This window comes from Oncorhynchus mykiss, chromosome Y (genome assembly GCF_013265735.2).
Source record: "Oncorhynchus mykiss isolate Arlee chromosome Y, USDA_OmykA_1.1, whole genome shotgun sequence".
In the NCBI taxonomy this organism is placed as follows: domain Eukaryota; kingdom Metazoa; phylum Chordata; class Actinopteri; order Salmoniformes; family Salmonidae; genus Oncorhynchus; species Oncorhynchus mykiss.
The window spans coordinates 28610234-28626389 of NC_048593.1; the positions used below are offsets into that span (position 1 = coordinate 28610234).

At 41.3% G+C, this 16156-nt stretch overlaps 1 protein-coding gene across 4 annotated transcripts; it reads left to right on the top strand.

Annotated features, from left to right (window-relative positions):
- The first annotated feature begins 5451 nt into the window (after positions 1-5451).
- Positions 5452-15774, top strand: LOC110509935 (trimethyllysine dioxygenase, mitochondrial). 4 transcript variants are annotated; one of them, XM_036968140.1, is made up of 9 exons: positions 5452-5600; positions 5708-5806; positions 5981-6158; positions 9993-10478; positions 11158-11437; positions 12226-12345; positions 14236-14472; positions 14803-14941; positions 15126-15774. In XM_036968140.1, exons 4-9 carry the CDS (start codon positions 10325-10327, stop codon positions 15255-15257), a joined length of 1062 nt encoding a protein of 353 aa, XP_036824035.1. In that variant the 5' UTR covers positions 5452-5600; positions 5708-5806; positions 5981-6158; positions 9993-10324; the 3' UTR covers positions 15258-15774. The 4 variants fall into 4 exon arrangements, with proteins under 4 accessions (XP_036824035.1, XP_021446834.1, XP_036824036.1 ...); XM_021591159.2 differs by having other exon boundaries at positions 10302-10478; XM_036968141.1 differs by having other exon boundaries at positions 5984-6158.
- The last annotated feature ends 382 nt before the right edge of the window (positions 15775-16156 follow it).

Sequence of the window (16156 nt, forward strand, 5' to 3'; positions counted from 1 at the left end):
TGGGGTTCTACTATCTATGTCCATAGATGATATAAAATAAAATGTAGAGGGGGGCATAGTGGTTGAAGCCAAAAGGCTGTTCAGAAAGAAAATGCGTCAGAGACCCACTCCAATTTAAATACCGCCCCAACAGACCCACAGATGATGCAATAACTATTGCACTCAGCACTGCCCTTTCCCACCTGGACAAAAGGAACACCTATGTGAGAATGCTCTTCATTGACTACAGCTCAGTGTTAAACACCATAGTGCCCTCAAAGCTAATCACTAAGCTAATGACCCTAGGACTTAACACCTCCCTCTGCAACTGGATCCTGGACTTCCTGACGGGCCGCCCCCAGGTGGTAAGGGTAGGTAACAACACATCCGCCACGCTGATCCTCAACACAGGGACCCCTCGGGGATGCGTGCTCAGTCCCCTCCTGTACTCCCTGTTCATTCATGACAACACGGCCAGGCACGACTCCAACACCATCATTAAGTTTGCCGATGACACAACAGCCTGATCACCGACAACGATGAGACAGCCTATAAGGAGGAGGTCAGAGACCTGGCTGTGTGGTGCCAGGATAACAACCTCTCCCTCAACGTAATCGAGACAAAGGAGATGATTGTGGACTACAGGAAAAGGAGGACCGAGCACGCCCCCATTCTCATCGACAGGGCTGTAGTGGAGCAGGTTGAGAGCTGCAAGTTCCTTGGTCCACATCACCAACACACTATCATGGTCTAAACACAATAAGACAGTCGTGAAGGGGGCACAACAAAACCAATTCCCCCTCAGGAGACTGAAAATATTTGTCATGGGTCCTCAGATCCTCAAAAGGTTCTACAGCTGCACCATCGAGAGCATGGTTGTATCAATGCCTGATATGGCAACTGCTCGGCCTCCGACCGCAAGGCACTACAGAGGGTAGTGCGTACGGCCCAGTACGTCACTGGGGCCAAGCTCCCTGCCATCCAGGACCTCTATACCAGGCGGTGTCAGAGGAAGGCCCTACAAATTGTCAAAGACTCCAGCCACCCTAGTCATAGACTGTTCTCTCTGCTACCGCACGGCAATCGGTACCGGAACACCAGGTCTAGGTCTAAGAGGCTTCTAAACAGCTTCTACCCCCAAGCCATAAGACTCCTGAACAGCTAATCAAAGGGATACCCAGACCCCTCTTTTACGCTGCTACTCTCTGTTTATTATCTATGCGTAGTCACTTTAACTCTACCGACATGTACATATTACCTTAATTACCTGACTAACCGGTGCTCCCGCACAATGACTCTGTACCGGTACCCCCTGTATATAGCCTTGCTATTGTTATTTTACTGCTGTTGTATAATTATTTGTTACTTTTATTTTCTATTTTTTACTCATCTATTTTTTACTTAACACTTATTGTTTCTTAAAACTTCTTAAGCATTGTTGCTTAAGGGCTTTTAAGTCAGCTGTTGTATTCAGTGCATGTGACAAATACAATTTGATTTGAGGAGTGAAAGCTTGTCAGTATTATTAATGTTTGAGAAGGTTGTACCTAAGAAAGTACAGATAGGCTTCCTGGCTTTCACTGTTAGAGAGTTTGTCCCACCTCCACTAAGGTGCTTTAAATGCTGAAGAATGGGACATGTAGCGGCTCTGTGCAAAGTGTGGAGGGGAACATGATTATGGTGAATGTGGGAACAATGTTAAGGTTAAATGTTGTAATTGTGGGGGGGAACACAGTTTAGCATTTGGTGGATGCCAGGTGAAGAAAGAAGCTAGAGATGCCCAAAGATATAAAATCACTCATAATGTCTCTTATGCAGAGGCTGCAAGGCAGATTGGTGGAACTATTAGGCAGAATGATGGAGACAATAGGGTCCGTCCTGGAATAAGTGGAGGAAATGTTGCTTATGTTGGTCCAGACACGGATACGAGACCTGCTCAGAAATCTTGTTCTCACAAATGTGTTGTTTCAAATGACACCTTAATAGTTCATCAGATTGACTTCAATAGCCTTCACTGGAAAGGTTATCAGACCTGCCAAGTTGAAGATCACTGTGGAATCAGCATGAGTTTTTAGGAGTAACAGATGTTACTGTCGCCATGATTGTTGATATGTTGACTTCTAATGATGGAATGTCTCAGTATGATGTTAATAAGAGTTATGGTTTTTGTTATCCTTCAGTGGAATGCCAGAAGCCTTATTGCTAACGGTCAGGAGTTTTAAGAAATATGTAATAGATTTAGAGATCCAACCTGATGTGATATGTGTTCAATAACATGACTTAGACCACATCTTGATTGTATTATCCCTGGTTATTTTTCAATCAGATCTGATATATCAATTGGACAGGGTGGTCATTTTTCTACATTCATAAGAGAAGGTCTTGTATATCGTAATATAACTGTCCTATCTGAATATGAATGTGTGATGGTGGAAATCTACAGTGCAGGTAGTAATATTAAGTTACACAATTTTTACAACCCTTGTCGTCAACTATCTGAAGCGATGTTTGATGAAATATCAGGAGAATTGGGCTCTAAAGAGATATGGTGCTACTGTTGCCTCTTCTTTGGATGCTGTTTTTACCAAAAATGAGATGCGTTCAGCCTTAATAGGCTTTGGAGATACAGCCCCATTTTGTGATCAGTTGTGCTGTAATGTTTAAGCATTTACCTGATGAGGTCATGCTTGTTCTCCTGGGATTATTTAACACGATTTGGAGTGAGGGGGTTATACCTTCTGGTTGGAAACGTGCAGTAATATTACCTTATGTAAAGCCTGGTAAGAACCCTTCATGGTGCTGATAGTTATAGACCAATAGCACTGACCTCTAACTTGTGAAAAGATGATAGTCAATAGATTGTCATATTTCCTGGAGCATAGAGGTTTATTGAGTCAATGTCAAAGTGGATTCAGTAAAGGTAGATCTACTTTGGATGCATTAGTAAAGATGAGCAATGAAGTTGAAAAAAACTCAGGTCATGAAAAAAGTGATGGCTACTGTTTTTTTTTTTTTTACATTTAAAAGGCCTATGACACTATGTGGAGAGAAGGCCTATTGATAAAGATGGAAAGACTTGGTATTGGTGGGAGATTATATAACTGGGTTTTGGTCTTTTCATTTAATCGCTCTTTTTGAGTTAAAATTGGATCCATTTTATCTGATGACTATGGAGTTGACAATTAAATTCCTCAAGGCAGTGCTATCAGTCCTATTTTGTTCAACATTATGATAAACGATGTGTTTTCAAATATAGGCAGGGGTGTTGGGGCTTCCCTATATGCTGATGATGGAGCTATTTGGAAGAGGGGAAGGAATGTCTCTTGTGTGATCAAATCTTTTCAACAAGCTACAGTGGATGTTGAAAGATGGTCGATTGACTGGGGTTTTAAATTGTCTGTGGTAAAGTCTTGCTGTATATTCTTCTTGAAGATAAAAGTTGCTGATAATGTACAGTTGTTTCTGTATGGACAGTCTATGGGGAGGGTTTCTAAGTACAAATATTCTAAGTACAAATATTCAATGAGTGATATACATGGAAAGATCATGTCATAAATGTTGAAACAAAGTGAAAGAACGTGGTGAATCTTATGCACTCGGTCTCCGGTTATGAATGGGGTGCTGACAGACAATCGTTGATAGATATTTATAGAGCTCTGATCAGGACAACAATTGATTACGGATGTATAGTTTATGGAACAGCAGCAAAGACTTAGTTTCAGAAGCTGGACAGAATCCAGTATATAGCTTTAAAGATATGCATTGGTGCATTTAAATCAACATATGTACTGTATGTGCCTTACTAGTGGATGCAGGTGAGATGCCTTTGGATATATGGCTTAAACAATTGTAATTAGCTTATTGGGTTAGGTTGAAAGGATGTGAGGTTGAGCTATGTTGACTTCTAATGATGGAATGTCTCAGTATGATGTTAATAAGAGTTATGGTTTTTGTTATCCTTCAGTGGGATCACTGCTACTGTTCTAGATGACTGTTGGGAATATACTAGTAGACAAGGCAGTGGTTTTGGTTGGAAAGTTGGAAAGTTTGCTGATGAGAGTGGTTTGCGGGAGATGGAGTTTGGCCCTTCTGTGGTGATTGAGGATGTTTGTCCATGGTTACTCCCAGATCCTGTTGTTGATCTAACCTTGGTAGAGAAAATGAAAGATTGGTCAGAAGTCAGTGATATAGGGAAACTGGTTGACAATTACCAGTGGCAACCCATCATTCAGGGCAGTTTTGAGCCCTACATATTTGGCCTGTTTTGCATGATATTTTGGCATTAATACGTGTCACATATCAGTTTGCAAAAAAATATGGAGCGTTGCACCGTGATTAGCAACGCCAAGTCGAAGGTAGAGCTCGAAAATTCTAGCTCCTTGGGTGCTGCCATAGAGTTACATTAGAAGTGCCCATCCAAGAAGGCTCAAGGTCATTGGCCACAGATAAAATGATGCCAAATCACTTTATATCTACAGTAGCTTTGATTGGACTGATCATGTCAACATCATACTTTCTAAATCTTAGCTAGCAGTCATCATCATGAATCAAGTCGACAATCTACTGACAAATCCTTTTTAATCCTTGTCATATGAAGAGAAATAATGAAGAGAATTTATAGATAAAACGTATCAGTGCTCACCGGCCATGGACATAAACATTACACAACAAGTTGGAAATCGCAAATTCAACAATGAGTGATTTGGAAGGAATCAGTGGCTAAGTGCAAGCATTGCAAAGCAATCATTAGCCTGCTATTGAGTGGAGTGTTTGTGTGGTCCCAAGTCTAAGATTAAGGGTTTCTTTTCCTAGTTTAAAATGATAAACATTCAACATTGGCTATGCTGTCAATGGAGCATGATTTGTGCCGTACTCCAAACAACTGTTAACTCAGAACAGCAAAATCTGACTTAAGTGAGTTCAAGACAACTGGGAACTCGGGAAAAACGAGCTAGGACTGGGAAAATACGTTTTGCGTTCCCAGTTGTCTTGAAAGCACCATAAATCCAGAGAATGGCAGACTTTGATGACAAAATTTGCCCACAAAGGACTGCCACCAAGGTGAGTCCAAAAATGTATTGTATGGTGCTGCATAAATTATGTAATATGCCACTACTACACCCATTCTCTCAATTCCGCTTAAGACATTATACATTGAACTCTTCATTACATTTGATTGGCAAGCATATGAATGGTTTGTGCCTGGAGTGCATGGTCGATGAAACAGTGGATCATGTGTTGTTATATTGTTGTAAGTATGTTGAAGAGAGGGAAAGATTTAGATTTAAGTTTAGGGTCATTGAGGTCAGTTGGAAGGGATTTGGGAGATGGTGGAGGGTCTTAGAAGTTAGTAAGGCTCTTTTTTATTTTCTCAGTACTGAGTTAGGTAGGAGGATTTAGGAACGTTGTAAACCGTGATTGACCACACACTCCAGCACAGTAGGTGGCGGCATATACCTTTAACGTTGGTTTGCGGACCGCCATTATATCGAAGAAGAAGAAGAAGGAGAAGAAGAAGAAGAAGAGTGGATCCTCTCGCTTCGTCTCTTCCTCTATGCTGGTAGCTACTGTACCTCTTTGGTAGTCGCTAACTAGCGGTTCTTAGCGTCAACGTTATCAAGGTATGTGTCCAAAGTTTACTAGCCTGCAATGCTAGCCTGCAAAGTGTATAAACGACTTGGAAAAAACTAACTTGCTTAATAATTTATCTCATCGATTGTCAATGTAGCTTCATCGAAGGTCCAAGAAGTCTTCATTCCAGGTCACAGTAATTAGTGCTGCTAGCTACATAAACACAACTGACTGGAATCCACACGAGCTCCGTTGTGTGAGTATTGCATGATCAGATCAACAGAAGCTGAATTGTTATTAATCACAGCAATTAAGATGGGGAAATTATCATTTGTGCGGAGTCAATGTCAGACTATATCAAATAACTCCTATAGTTGTGTTCGGAATTTGTCCATGAACAGTGTTCCATCTACATTTGATTTTCCATTAGCAGACAATGTCTTTGGCGCGGATGTTTTGCCGTTTAAATGGCTATTTGCAACCCATATCGAAAGCACGGGCTCCTTTGGTCTCTGGATTCATACGAACCCAGATTGAAGTGAGACATTGGCTGCATACTGTTCCACAATCGACGAGTTGTCACTGGCAGCTTCAGGAAGACAGCCTTAGTAAGTATTACTCGTTGTATCAGCCCTTTACCAAACTCTAAATGAACATTTTATTTGCTCTATAGTCTGTTTTTGAATACAGCTCCATATGTCTGCCCTTCTTTGAGGCTTTTGAAAAGCTCCCTGGTCTTTGTAGTTGAATCGGTGCTTGAAGTTCAATACTTGACTGAGGGACCTTAAATATGCTGTATGCATATTCATAAACATAAGCATGTAACTTCACTTTTGCGCACTTGCTCTCCGCTGGCCTCTCAAGCGCTTGTGGAGTCATTTTTTTTTATTTAACTAGGCAAGTCCGTTAAGAACAAATTCTTCTTTACAATGACGGCCTGCCGGGAACCCAGGGAACAGTGGGTTAACTGCCTTGTTCAGGGGCAGAACGACAGATTTTTACCATGCCAGCTCGGGGTTTCGATCCAGCAACCTTTCAGTTCAACGCTCTAACCACTAGGCTACCTGCCTCCCTGAACACTAGACTAGATCTAGACTAGATTGTTGACTTTTTTTGGCGGCGGGCGTTATTTCTTAGACTAATAGACAAGGCAGGGATCAGCAACTGGATTCAGCCGAGGGACCATATTTTTTTCTTAAGCGGATTGTCAGGGACCGAAACATGATTACAAATAATTTGTAGACTGTAAATTGACCTCAAGAAGCCCAAACATATTTATTTGACTAAAACATAGTTTCAAACCTTGCTTACATTTGTGTACAATGACATCTCTGTTATGCTTGGTGTTAGTTTTTCACCTGTTATTAAGAACCTGACGGACAACTATGAAATGCTCAAACCAAGTTTATTCACCCAATGGGTCACACAGCTGAAAATACATATTCACACAAGCACTGGTATAACCCTTCCTTCTATGCTGAGTCTCTTCCTTACACATCTGAACAGCCAATGCACCTCTGTTGCTAGACATGACTTTAGTGATGCATGTTCTGTCTCAATTCATTTGACCCGAACTCAGCCCAAATTCTCCTGTCCTGTTGACCTGTACCAGACTGTGGCCCTTCTCCTTCCAATAGAATACCTGATGTCTAACAATAACATGTTCTGACAGAATGTGAACATTCTACATTCCCCCCATTCCCTCAGTGACATGAATAAGGATATTTCATATTTTCAAGTCAGAACCCATCAGTGGGAATATTTGAACAGGTTTCCTAAATTAAAATAACTTATTGCTGATTTCTTTTTACAGTCTTATGTCCCAAATGTTTTTTATATAAAAAATATATATACAGCACATTTGGACACATCTACTCATTCAATGGTTCTTCTTTATTTTGACTATTTTCTACATTGTAGAATAATAGTGAAGACATAAAAACTCTAGAATAACACGTATGGAATCATGTGGTAACCAAAGGTTTGAAACAAATCCAAATATATGTGAGATTTTTCAAAGTAGCCACCCTTTGCCTTGATGACAGCTTTGCACACTCTTGGGGGGGGGGGGGGGGGGCAAATAAAACCGAACGTGGGACAAATTCGGGCCGCTAGTTGGGGAACCCTGTAATAGTCCATTTGAATGTTAAATACAGCAGCCAAAGGAACTCATAGTTTTTGAAAGAAGAGACCCACTGGGCACAGACGTCAGTTCAATGTCTAGTTTTGATTTACATTTGGTTGAGTAGTCAACTAATGTGAAATCAACAAAACATGTCAGTTTCTTTGGATTTAGGTTAAAAGTTGGGTAAAACATTGATTCAATTCCACATTGATTCAAAGTCATCATATGTATGTATGTATGTATGTATGTATGTATGCATGCATGTATGTATGTATGCATGCATGTATGTATGTATGCATGTATGCATACATACATACATACATACATACATACAGTGGGGAGAACAAGTATTTGATACACTGCTGATTTTGCAGGTTTTCCTACTTACAAAGCATGTAGAGGTCTGTAATATTTATCATAGGTACTCTTCAACTGTGAGAGACGGAATCTAAAACAAAACTCCAGAAAATCACATTGTATGATTTTTAAGTAATTCATTTGCATTTTTTACCAACCAGTAAGAATTCTGGCTCTCACAGACCTGTTTGTTTTTCTTTAAGAATCCCTCCTGTTCTCCACTCATTACCTGTGTTAACTGCACCTGTTTGAACTCGTTACCTGTATAAAAGACACCTGTCCACACATTCAATCAAACAGACTCCAACCTCTCCACAATGGCCAAGACCAGAGAGCTGAGTAAGGACATCAGAGATAAAATTGTAGACTTGCACAAGGCTAGGATGGGCTACAGGACAATAAGCAAGCAGCTTGGTGAGAAGGCAACAACTGTTGGCGCAATTATTAGAAAATGGAAGAAGTTCAAGATGACGATCAATTACCCTTGGTCTGGGGCTCCATGCAAGATCTCACCTTGTGGGGCATCAATGATCATGAGGAAGGTGAGGGATCAGCCCAGAACTACATGGCATGATCTGGTCAATGACCTGAAGAGAGCTGGGACCACAGTCTCAAAGAAAACCATTAGTAACACACTACGCCGTCATGGATTAAAATCCTGCAGCACACGCAAGGTCCCCCTGCTCAAGCCAGCGCATGTCCAGGCCCGTCTGAAGTTTGCCAATGACCATCTGGATGATCCAGAGGAGGAATGGGAGAAGGTCATGTGGTCTGATGAGACAAAAATTGTGCTTTTTGGTCTAAACTCCACTCGCCGTGTTTGGAGGAAGAAGAAGGATGAGTACAACCCCCAAGAACACCATCCCAACTGTGAAGCATGGAGGTGGAAACATCATTCTTTGGGGATGCTTTTCTGCAAAGGGGACAGGACGACTGCACGGGAATGAGGGGACGATGGATGGGGCCATGTATCGCGAGATCTTGGCCAACAACCTCCTTCCCTCAGTAAGAGCATTGAAGATGGGTTGTGGCTGGGTCTTCCAGCATGACAATGACCCGAAACACACAGCCAGGGCAACTAAGGGGATGCTTCTTACAGAGCCACTCAAGGTCCTGGAGTGGCCTAGCCAGTCTCCAAACCTGAACCCAATAGAAAAACTTTATATATATATTTATTTATGTATTTATTTATATATATATATATTTATTTATATTATATAAAAAGTGTATTATATTATTGTTTTGGTTGAAATGACATGGAAACAACATAGATTCAACCAGTTTTTGCCCAGTGGGGAGAATGCGCGATGGCGATAGGCTATAGCAGTTATTTACAGACTCATAAGCATTCAATCTTCATAAAGTGAAGCAAACGGCGTCTTCATCTTATTCTAGTCCTGTATTATTCAAACATGTCATTACAATGATGAAGATAAGAGAATGATTGGCCTAAGAAAAAAGCATCACATTTCATGTCTGTCATTCCTGATGGCAATTTCCCTTGTCACAACTGCATTCACTGTTATGCCATGATCAGCGGGAACTCTCTAATCCATCCCCACTCGGGTGAGCGGATAAAGGTTTGGTAGAATAACCTGTAAAGCAAAATATGTTGTGAATCTCCTTAACTGCTCCTGTGAATTTTTATTATGTGGATAAGAAAGACCAAACGTGAACTTAAGACAAGGATTTTTGAGTATAAGAGCTCCATTTGCAACCACAATGTGAGGAGGAGATGGAGAAAAGAGATGGGGAAAAATGACTTATGGACCACTTGGGCACTCTTGCATCAGCAGGTCTCAATGAGGAATGTTCCTTTTCTTGTTATTTTTTTTATTAACATTTTTTTTCTCGCTCTAGACTGCTTTTTATTGTGGTAGATGTTCGACACAGTGTCCAGGTCAAACTGTACACAACAGTGAGAGTCTGATCCTCCAGTAACAGTCTGCTGGTCTTTCAGCTCCTTCAGTCTCCTGATGGCCGACTTCACTGTGACTGCAGACGTCGTGTTGTATGTCCAGGCGCCCACAGCAACAGTCTTCATGCAGGACCCACAGTGCCAGATACCAACAGCCTTCCTGTTCCTTTTCTTGTTTTTAATATACCCTCCTATAGGCTTTGACATCATAATGTATCATTATTGTGTGTTTGTGTATATATATTTTACATATTAAATCCTAGTCTGGAACTGGCACTTCACACTTGAATTGGCCAGTTTTTACATTATAGGCTAATATGTACTTGTAAATCTGACATTTTGATTTGGCAGAGCTCAGCTATGGAGGGCTTGTTATGCATTTTGCCTATGTGTGGCTACGGGATCATTGCCACTCTGCCTCCTGCTTCAACAGCAAGACCAACCAGAGGAACCTGGATACAGCAAATGTGGAGCTAAACATACGTCCTGCCAACACCAGGGTGGATGATGAGAATATCTTCCTCACATGTAAGTCTTGGTTTGAAGATGTATTTTCCCAACTGAGGGATGGAAAATATTCTCTACCCAGTTTCTCACATCACATACAGTAGGTGGCTTTCTTTGTTTTGATTAAAATAATAATAATAATAATAATAATAATAATAATAATAATAATTCTCCAAATGAATAACTACAGGTGGTTTTCACATGAGAAACAGTTTTCTTTGGAACCAAAGTGAAGAATTGAGCTTGTTTTTTTCCCTTTTAGACCCTGTTGGAAGCCCACATTATGGAGTAGCCTAGCCTAAAAATGATCTTCTCCACTGCCAAACCTGAGATAGTTATCTTCTTAAAAACAAGCATATTTTGGGGAGACCTTTGACTCTTCAAAAAAGGTTGTAATGTACTGATGATATTGCTGCCATATGCTTTATTTGAATTACATGTTTGTACAATGGTACATCTTTTCACAAGGCATTGGTTAAACTGTAACCGTTCTCACTTACTCAGTGAGGTACTGAATCTAGGTCAGTTTGATGTTGTCAAGAACTCTAAATCCATGCCAGTAGTTAAGCCTATCATTTGATCATTTTCAATGGTGAACCGCAATCCTAACTGTGATCTATGCACCTATTGTTACTCATCCATTCTTTTTTAACAGTTATTGAGTCTATAATAGATGGAATTGTATTTTTGTTTACCTTAGGGCCTGATGGTCATGTGACAAGGTACAACCTGAGCTGGCTTGCTCAGAACAGCTATGAGGGACAGAACCAGAGTGCCATGCAGCCACACATCATCTGGAACTCTGACATCTATACCAGTGCCAAGGTGCCCTCTGCTAACTGGGACAAGTTTATGAGCTGTGATGATGAACTGAAAAAGTTCCTTGGGCGCTTTCTGCTGTACGGCATTGCTTTTGTGGAGGGCGTCCCGCCGACTGTTGAGGCCACAGAGACTCTTACCCAGAGGGTCAGCCTCATCAGGTATAGTAAGCCCCTCTGTGATTGCCTGGGGTAGGGAATGAGAAGTGGGGTTGAGGGGGCTTAAAGGTAATGGCATACCACCCACCACAATTCATTCAAAAGATGCATGGTTTTAGAGTGGGGGATTATTTAATAAGGATTGAGAATAAACACCCCAGATATCTATTTTTGGCTTTAAAGAAGCTTGATATTTCTCAGGGTTGGCTTGTTTACACTCTTTGTTTTGCAAAGTAACAGTGCTACAGAGAAGGTTTTGGTTTCCTTAACATCAACTTTGATACGTTTGTCAAGTTAACATGCACAACAGACTTCTCTCTGCAGTTGGAATGGAGGGTAGAATTGTCAAAGGAATGGGCATTGTTGCATTTTGACAGTGTCTCCTCTGCCAGTGTAGTGAGAAAGGAGAGGTACTTTGCCCTCATTAATCCACCAGGTCTGTTCATTAAGGACTCTGCAGGTGGTGTGGTTTTGAAGTTTCAAACGCCTGAGCAAGCGCACTAATCCCTCTTTGTACTGGACTCTACTTTGGGGTGAATGGAAGGGAGGGAGGAAGCAGCGTGTTATAAGAAATGCATTGCTCGTGGTTGCCAGATGAGGGCATTTTCTTATTCTAGTCCAGTGAGTATATTTGGTTATCAGAAGTAATTGCCGCCCTCCTGACACCCCAAAGAAACAAAATATCACTCACTATTTGGATCACAGTTGCCATTATAATCTTGTTTGAATTGTTATTGTACTGTATAATGTTTTAGGTATCACTTTTGACTTTCATTTTTGTTTCCTACTAGGGAGACTATGTATGGCAAGATGTGGAACTTCACATCCGATTTCTCCCGAGGAGACACTGCCTACACCAAACTGGCACTGGACCGTCATACAGACACCTCATACTTCCAAGAGCCATGTGGGTATGTATTTAGATGTTCACACATAGATGGGTGTTATTTGAACTGTATTGGAGTAATCATGTCAGGTCAAAGTAGCAAGGCAGTACACATCTGTCTATTGGTTAGGTTGAGATTCCTCAGATAAAGACACATGTATTAAAAATAAAAAACCTACCTTATTTACATAAGTATTCAGACCCTTTGCTATGAGATGCAAAATTGAGCTCATGTGCATCCTGTTTCCATTTGATAATCTTTAAGATGTTTCTACAACTTGATTGGAGTCCATCTGTGGTAAATTTAATTGATTGGACATGATTTGGAAAGGCACACACCTGTCTATATAAGGTCCCACAGTTGACAGTTCATGTCAGAGCAAAAACAAAGCCACGAGGTAGAAGGAATTGTCCGTAGAGCTCCGAGACAGGATTGTGGCGAGGCACAGATCTGGGAAAGGGTCACAAAACACTTCTGCAGCTTTGAAGTCCCCAAGAATAGTGGCCTCCATTATTCTTAAATGGAAGAAGTTTGGAACCACCAAGACTCTTCCCAGAGCTGGCTGCTTGGCCAAATTGAGCAATCAGAGGAGAAGGCCCTTGGTCAGGGATGGTCACTGACAGAGCTCTAGAGTTCCTCTGTGGAGATGGGAGAACCTTCCAGAAGGACAACCATCTCTGCAGCACTCCACAAATTAGACCTTTATGATAGAGTGGCCAGACAGAAGCCATTCCTCAGTAAAAGGTACATGACAGTCCGCTTGGAGTTTGAGAAACAAGATTCTCTGGTCTGATGAAACCAAGATTCCACTCTTTGGCCTGAATGCCAAGTTTCACATCTGGAGGAAACTTGGCACCATCCCCATGGTGAAGCATGGCGGTGGCAGCATCATGCTGTGGGGGTGTTTTTCAGGGACAGTGAAACTCATCAGGATCAAGGGAAAGGTGAATGGAGCAAAGTACAGAGAGATCCTTGACGACAACCTGCTCAGGACTTCAGACTGGGGCGAAGGTTCACCTTCCAGCAGGACAACGACACTAAGCACACAACCAAGACAACTTAGGAATGGTTTCAGGACAAATCTCTGAATATCCATGAGTGGCCAAGCCAGAGCCCCGACTTGAACCCGATCTAACATCTCTGGAGAGACCTGAAAGTAGCTGGGGAGGGGGGGGACAATTTAATCTATTTTAAAATGAGGCTGTAACCTGGAAAACGTCAAAGGGTCTGAATACTTTCTGAAGGCAGTGTATAGGTTATTGTGTTAGGCTATTACAGTGATGTTACAAAAATGTACAGTTGTAACAACATATCCAGCATTAGCTTTTTAAAGACATGCTCCAGAGCTTTGGCGACTTGAATGTATTTTTAAAACCTCCCACTTTGGGCTGAATGTGTCAATGTGGAGTTCATATATACATTACTGTCTTATCTCAATTAGCCACGAAATCCCTAGTTTGAAAGGGACTGTTTTCTGGATGTCATTTTCCCTGCTTTTTTCCCCCCACGTGGGCCAGCTACTAGAGATTTGAGTTCTAGCCAATGAGATTTAGCCCTTCGCCATTTGAGTGACCGCTAGAAAGACGCACGCACACACAGCAGAGCGAGAGCAATGATGTGGTGCACATATGTGATATGGTAGGCCATTTTCTGGGACCACTTTTGGCTTGTGAGCGCTACTTTCTGAACTACTGGCTAAAAAGTATACAAAAGTACCGGAGAATCTCTTCAACTGATAAGACACAAGCCAGACGCACATTGCTATGCCACAGACATCTTGATAAAATAAGCTATAGTACAACATGAAACTAAGCTCTCCCTTGGCCTCCCATCAAATGACAGGGCAATAGCCACCTACTGGGCATTTCATAATAACATGTGACTTACTTTGATGCCATTGACTTTGACTTGCAGGATCCAAGTGTTCCATTGCCTTAGGCATGAGGGAACAGGAGGAAGAACACTACTTGTAGATGGCTTCTATTCTGCTGACAAAGTGCTCCAGAACACGCCTGAGAACTTTGAGCTGCTAGCACAGGTTCCTATCAAGCACGAGTACATTGAAAATGTCAGCGACCACCATAACCACATGATCGGCATTGGCCCTGTGCTCAACGTGTATCCCTGGAACAATGAGGTGTACATGATCCGGTATGACCAGTCTGTTGTAATTTGAGATGTATGTCTCCCTGAATGTCTTGCTTTAAACATATCTTCCAACGTCATTGGCCGTACAACCTTACATTAACCAGCCTTGGTTACCTAGTAACTTACAATGTTGTATGCGTTTGAAAAATTATACACCCATCAATACAAATTAACTCACTTTGGAAGGTTCTTAGTAGAAGGCTCAGGATCTGGCGCTCATACGCAGCAAAACGTGTGTTATTCCAGCTCCTTTGAGATCAATGTTATGAATTATATGATCTGATATTGAGTATTAATATGGTATCACCTTCTGTTTGGTCGCGTGTCTTACAGATACAATAACTATGACCGTGCAGTCATAAACACAATCCCCCATGACATTGTCAAGCGATGGTATGTGGCTCACAGAGAGTTGACCACAGAGCTGAGGAAGCCGGAGAATGAATTGTGGATCAAACTGAAGCCTGGAAAGGTAAGGAAAAATAGTTGCCTTTTCATTGATCGAGACAAAGGATTTAGTACTACTTGATCAGTTGAGCTAGATATTGACATTGGGGGGGCATCCCACACTTAACTGTAAACCAGGATTAAGCTGTAGGTGATGGGTGCAGTCTTACAAAATCTTAAACAAAAAATATGTTCCCTCTTTCTGTAAGGTTTTCTTCATTGATAACTGGCGCGTCCTGCATGGCCGGGAGTCTTTCACAGGCCTGCGGCAACTGTGTGGCTGCTACCTGACCAGAGACGACTTCCTGAACACTGCCCGCTCCTTGGGTCTGCACGCCTAAGTGAAGAGCCACCCTGAGTCTTCTACCTTTCCAGCCAACACCAAAGTCCTTTAGAAATAAAGCACCATCACCCAATCAGTCATACATGTTTAAGGAGATCGAAAAGTCTTGTAGAATCAAATTGTTTTTGTATGAGCATTTACTGCGTGAAATCAAGTATTTCCACTGCATGAATGCAGTTATATATTGTTAATGCGGAACTAAATTGTACTGTACTTTAGAAATATTCTCCACCCAGAAATATTTTACATGAGATATTGTTAGACTTGTTGAAGTCAAGGAAATGGACTGATCTGTTTGGGATTTAAGATTTGTTGACATGCATTATGCTCTTGTCACAACAATCATCTTTTGAACTGGAACTTAACATATTGAGGTGTTTAACTACATTTTTGGCTTTGTTTTAGGGATTAGTTTCTAGTATTTCTGAAGTACTTTTGCTAGTCATTTGTTTATGAATGTATTAGGAAATGTTGCCTTGTTTACTTAATGAAATAAATTGTGTGATTTTTCAGCACCTTTTTTCCTGATTTATATTGGGTGACTTAACAATTTTTTTTGTCATGCCCAGACAAAACAAGGGAGTTGGTTATACATATCTCTGATGAAGCCATATCCAGCATTAAAAGGAAAGTACAGAGCCATGTTAACTTGGCAAAATGTTCTCGAACGTCGCAGACAGCAAACCCATGAATAGAGCCGATGTGATTCCTTAGTCTACATGTCAGAGAGGCATGTTTGATCTACATTGAATTAGGCTATCAGAAGTTGAACGTTCCAAAACGTCAAATCCTGCTGAACGCGCCCCAGATTAGTTATTTTGTCTGATTGTCATGCATAGACCGTGTGTGTATATATAAAGGTAGCATGTTAACACAACATTTATTTTATGTCGTCTC

Coding starts and splice junctions, on each gene's coding strand:
- LOC110509935 (XM_021591159.2), top strand. CDS start 5,987: ATGTCTTTGGCGCGGATGTTTTGCCGTTTAAATGGCTATTTGCAACCC. Junction 6,159..10,301: donor GCTTCAGGAAGACAGCCTTA/GTAAGTATTACT, acceptor TTGATTTGGCAG/AGCTCAGCTATGGAGGGCTT. Junction 14,942..15,125: donor TCAAACTGAAGCCTGGAAAG/GTAAGGAAAAAT, acceptor TCTTTCTGTAAG/GTTTTCTTCATTGATAACTG.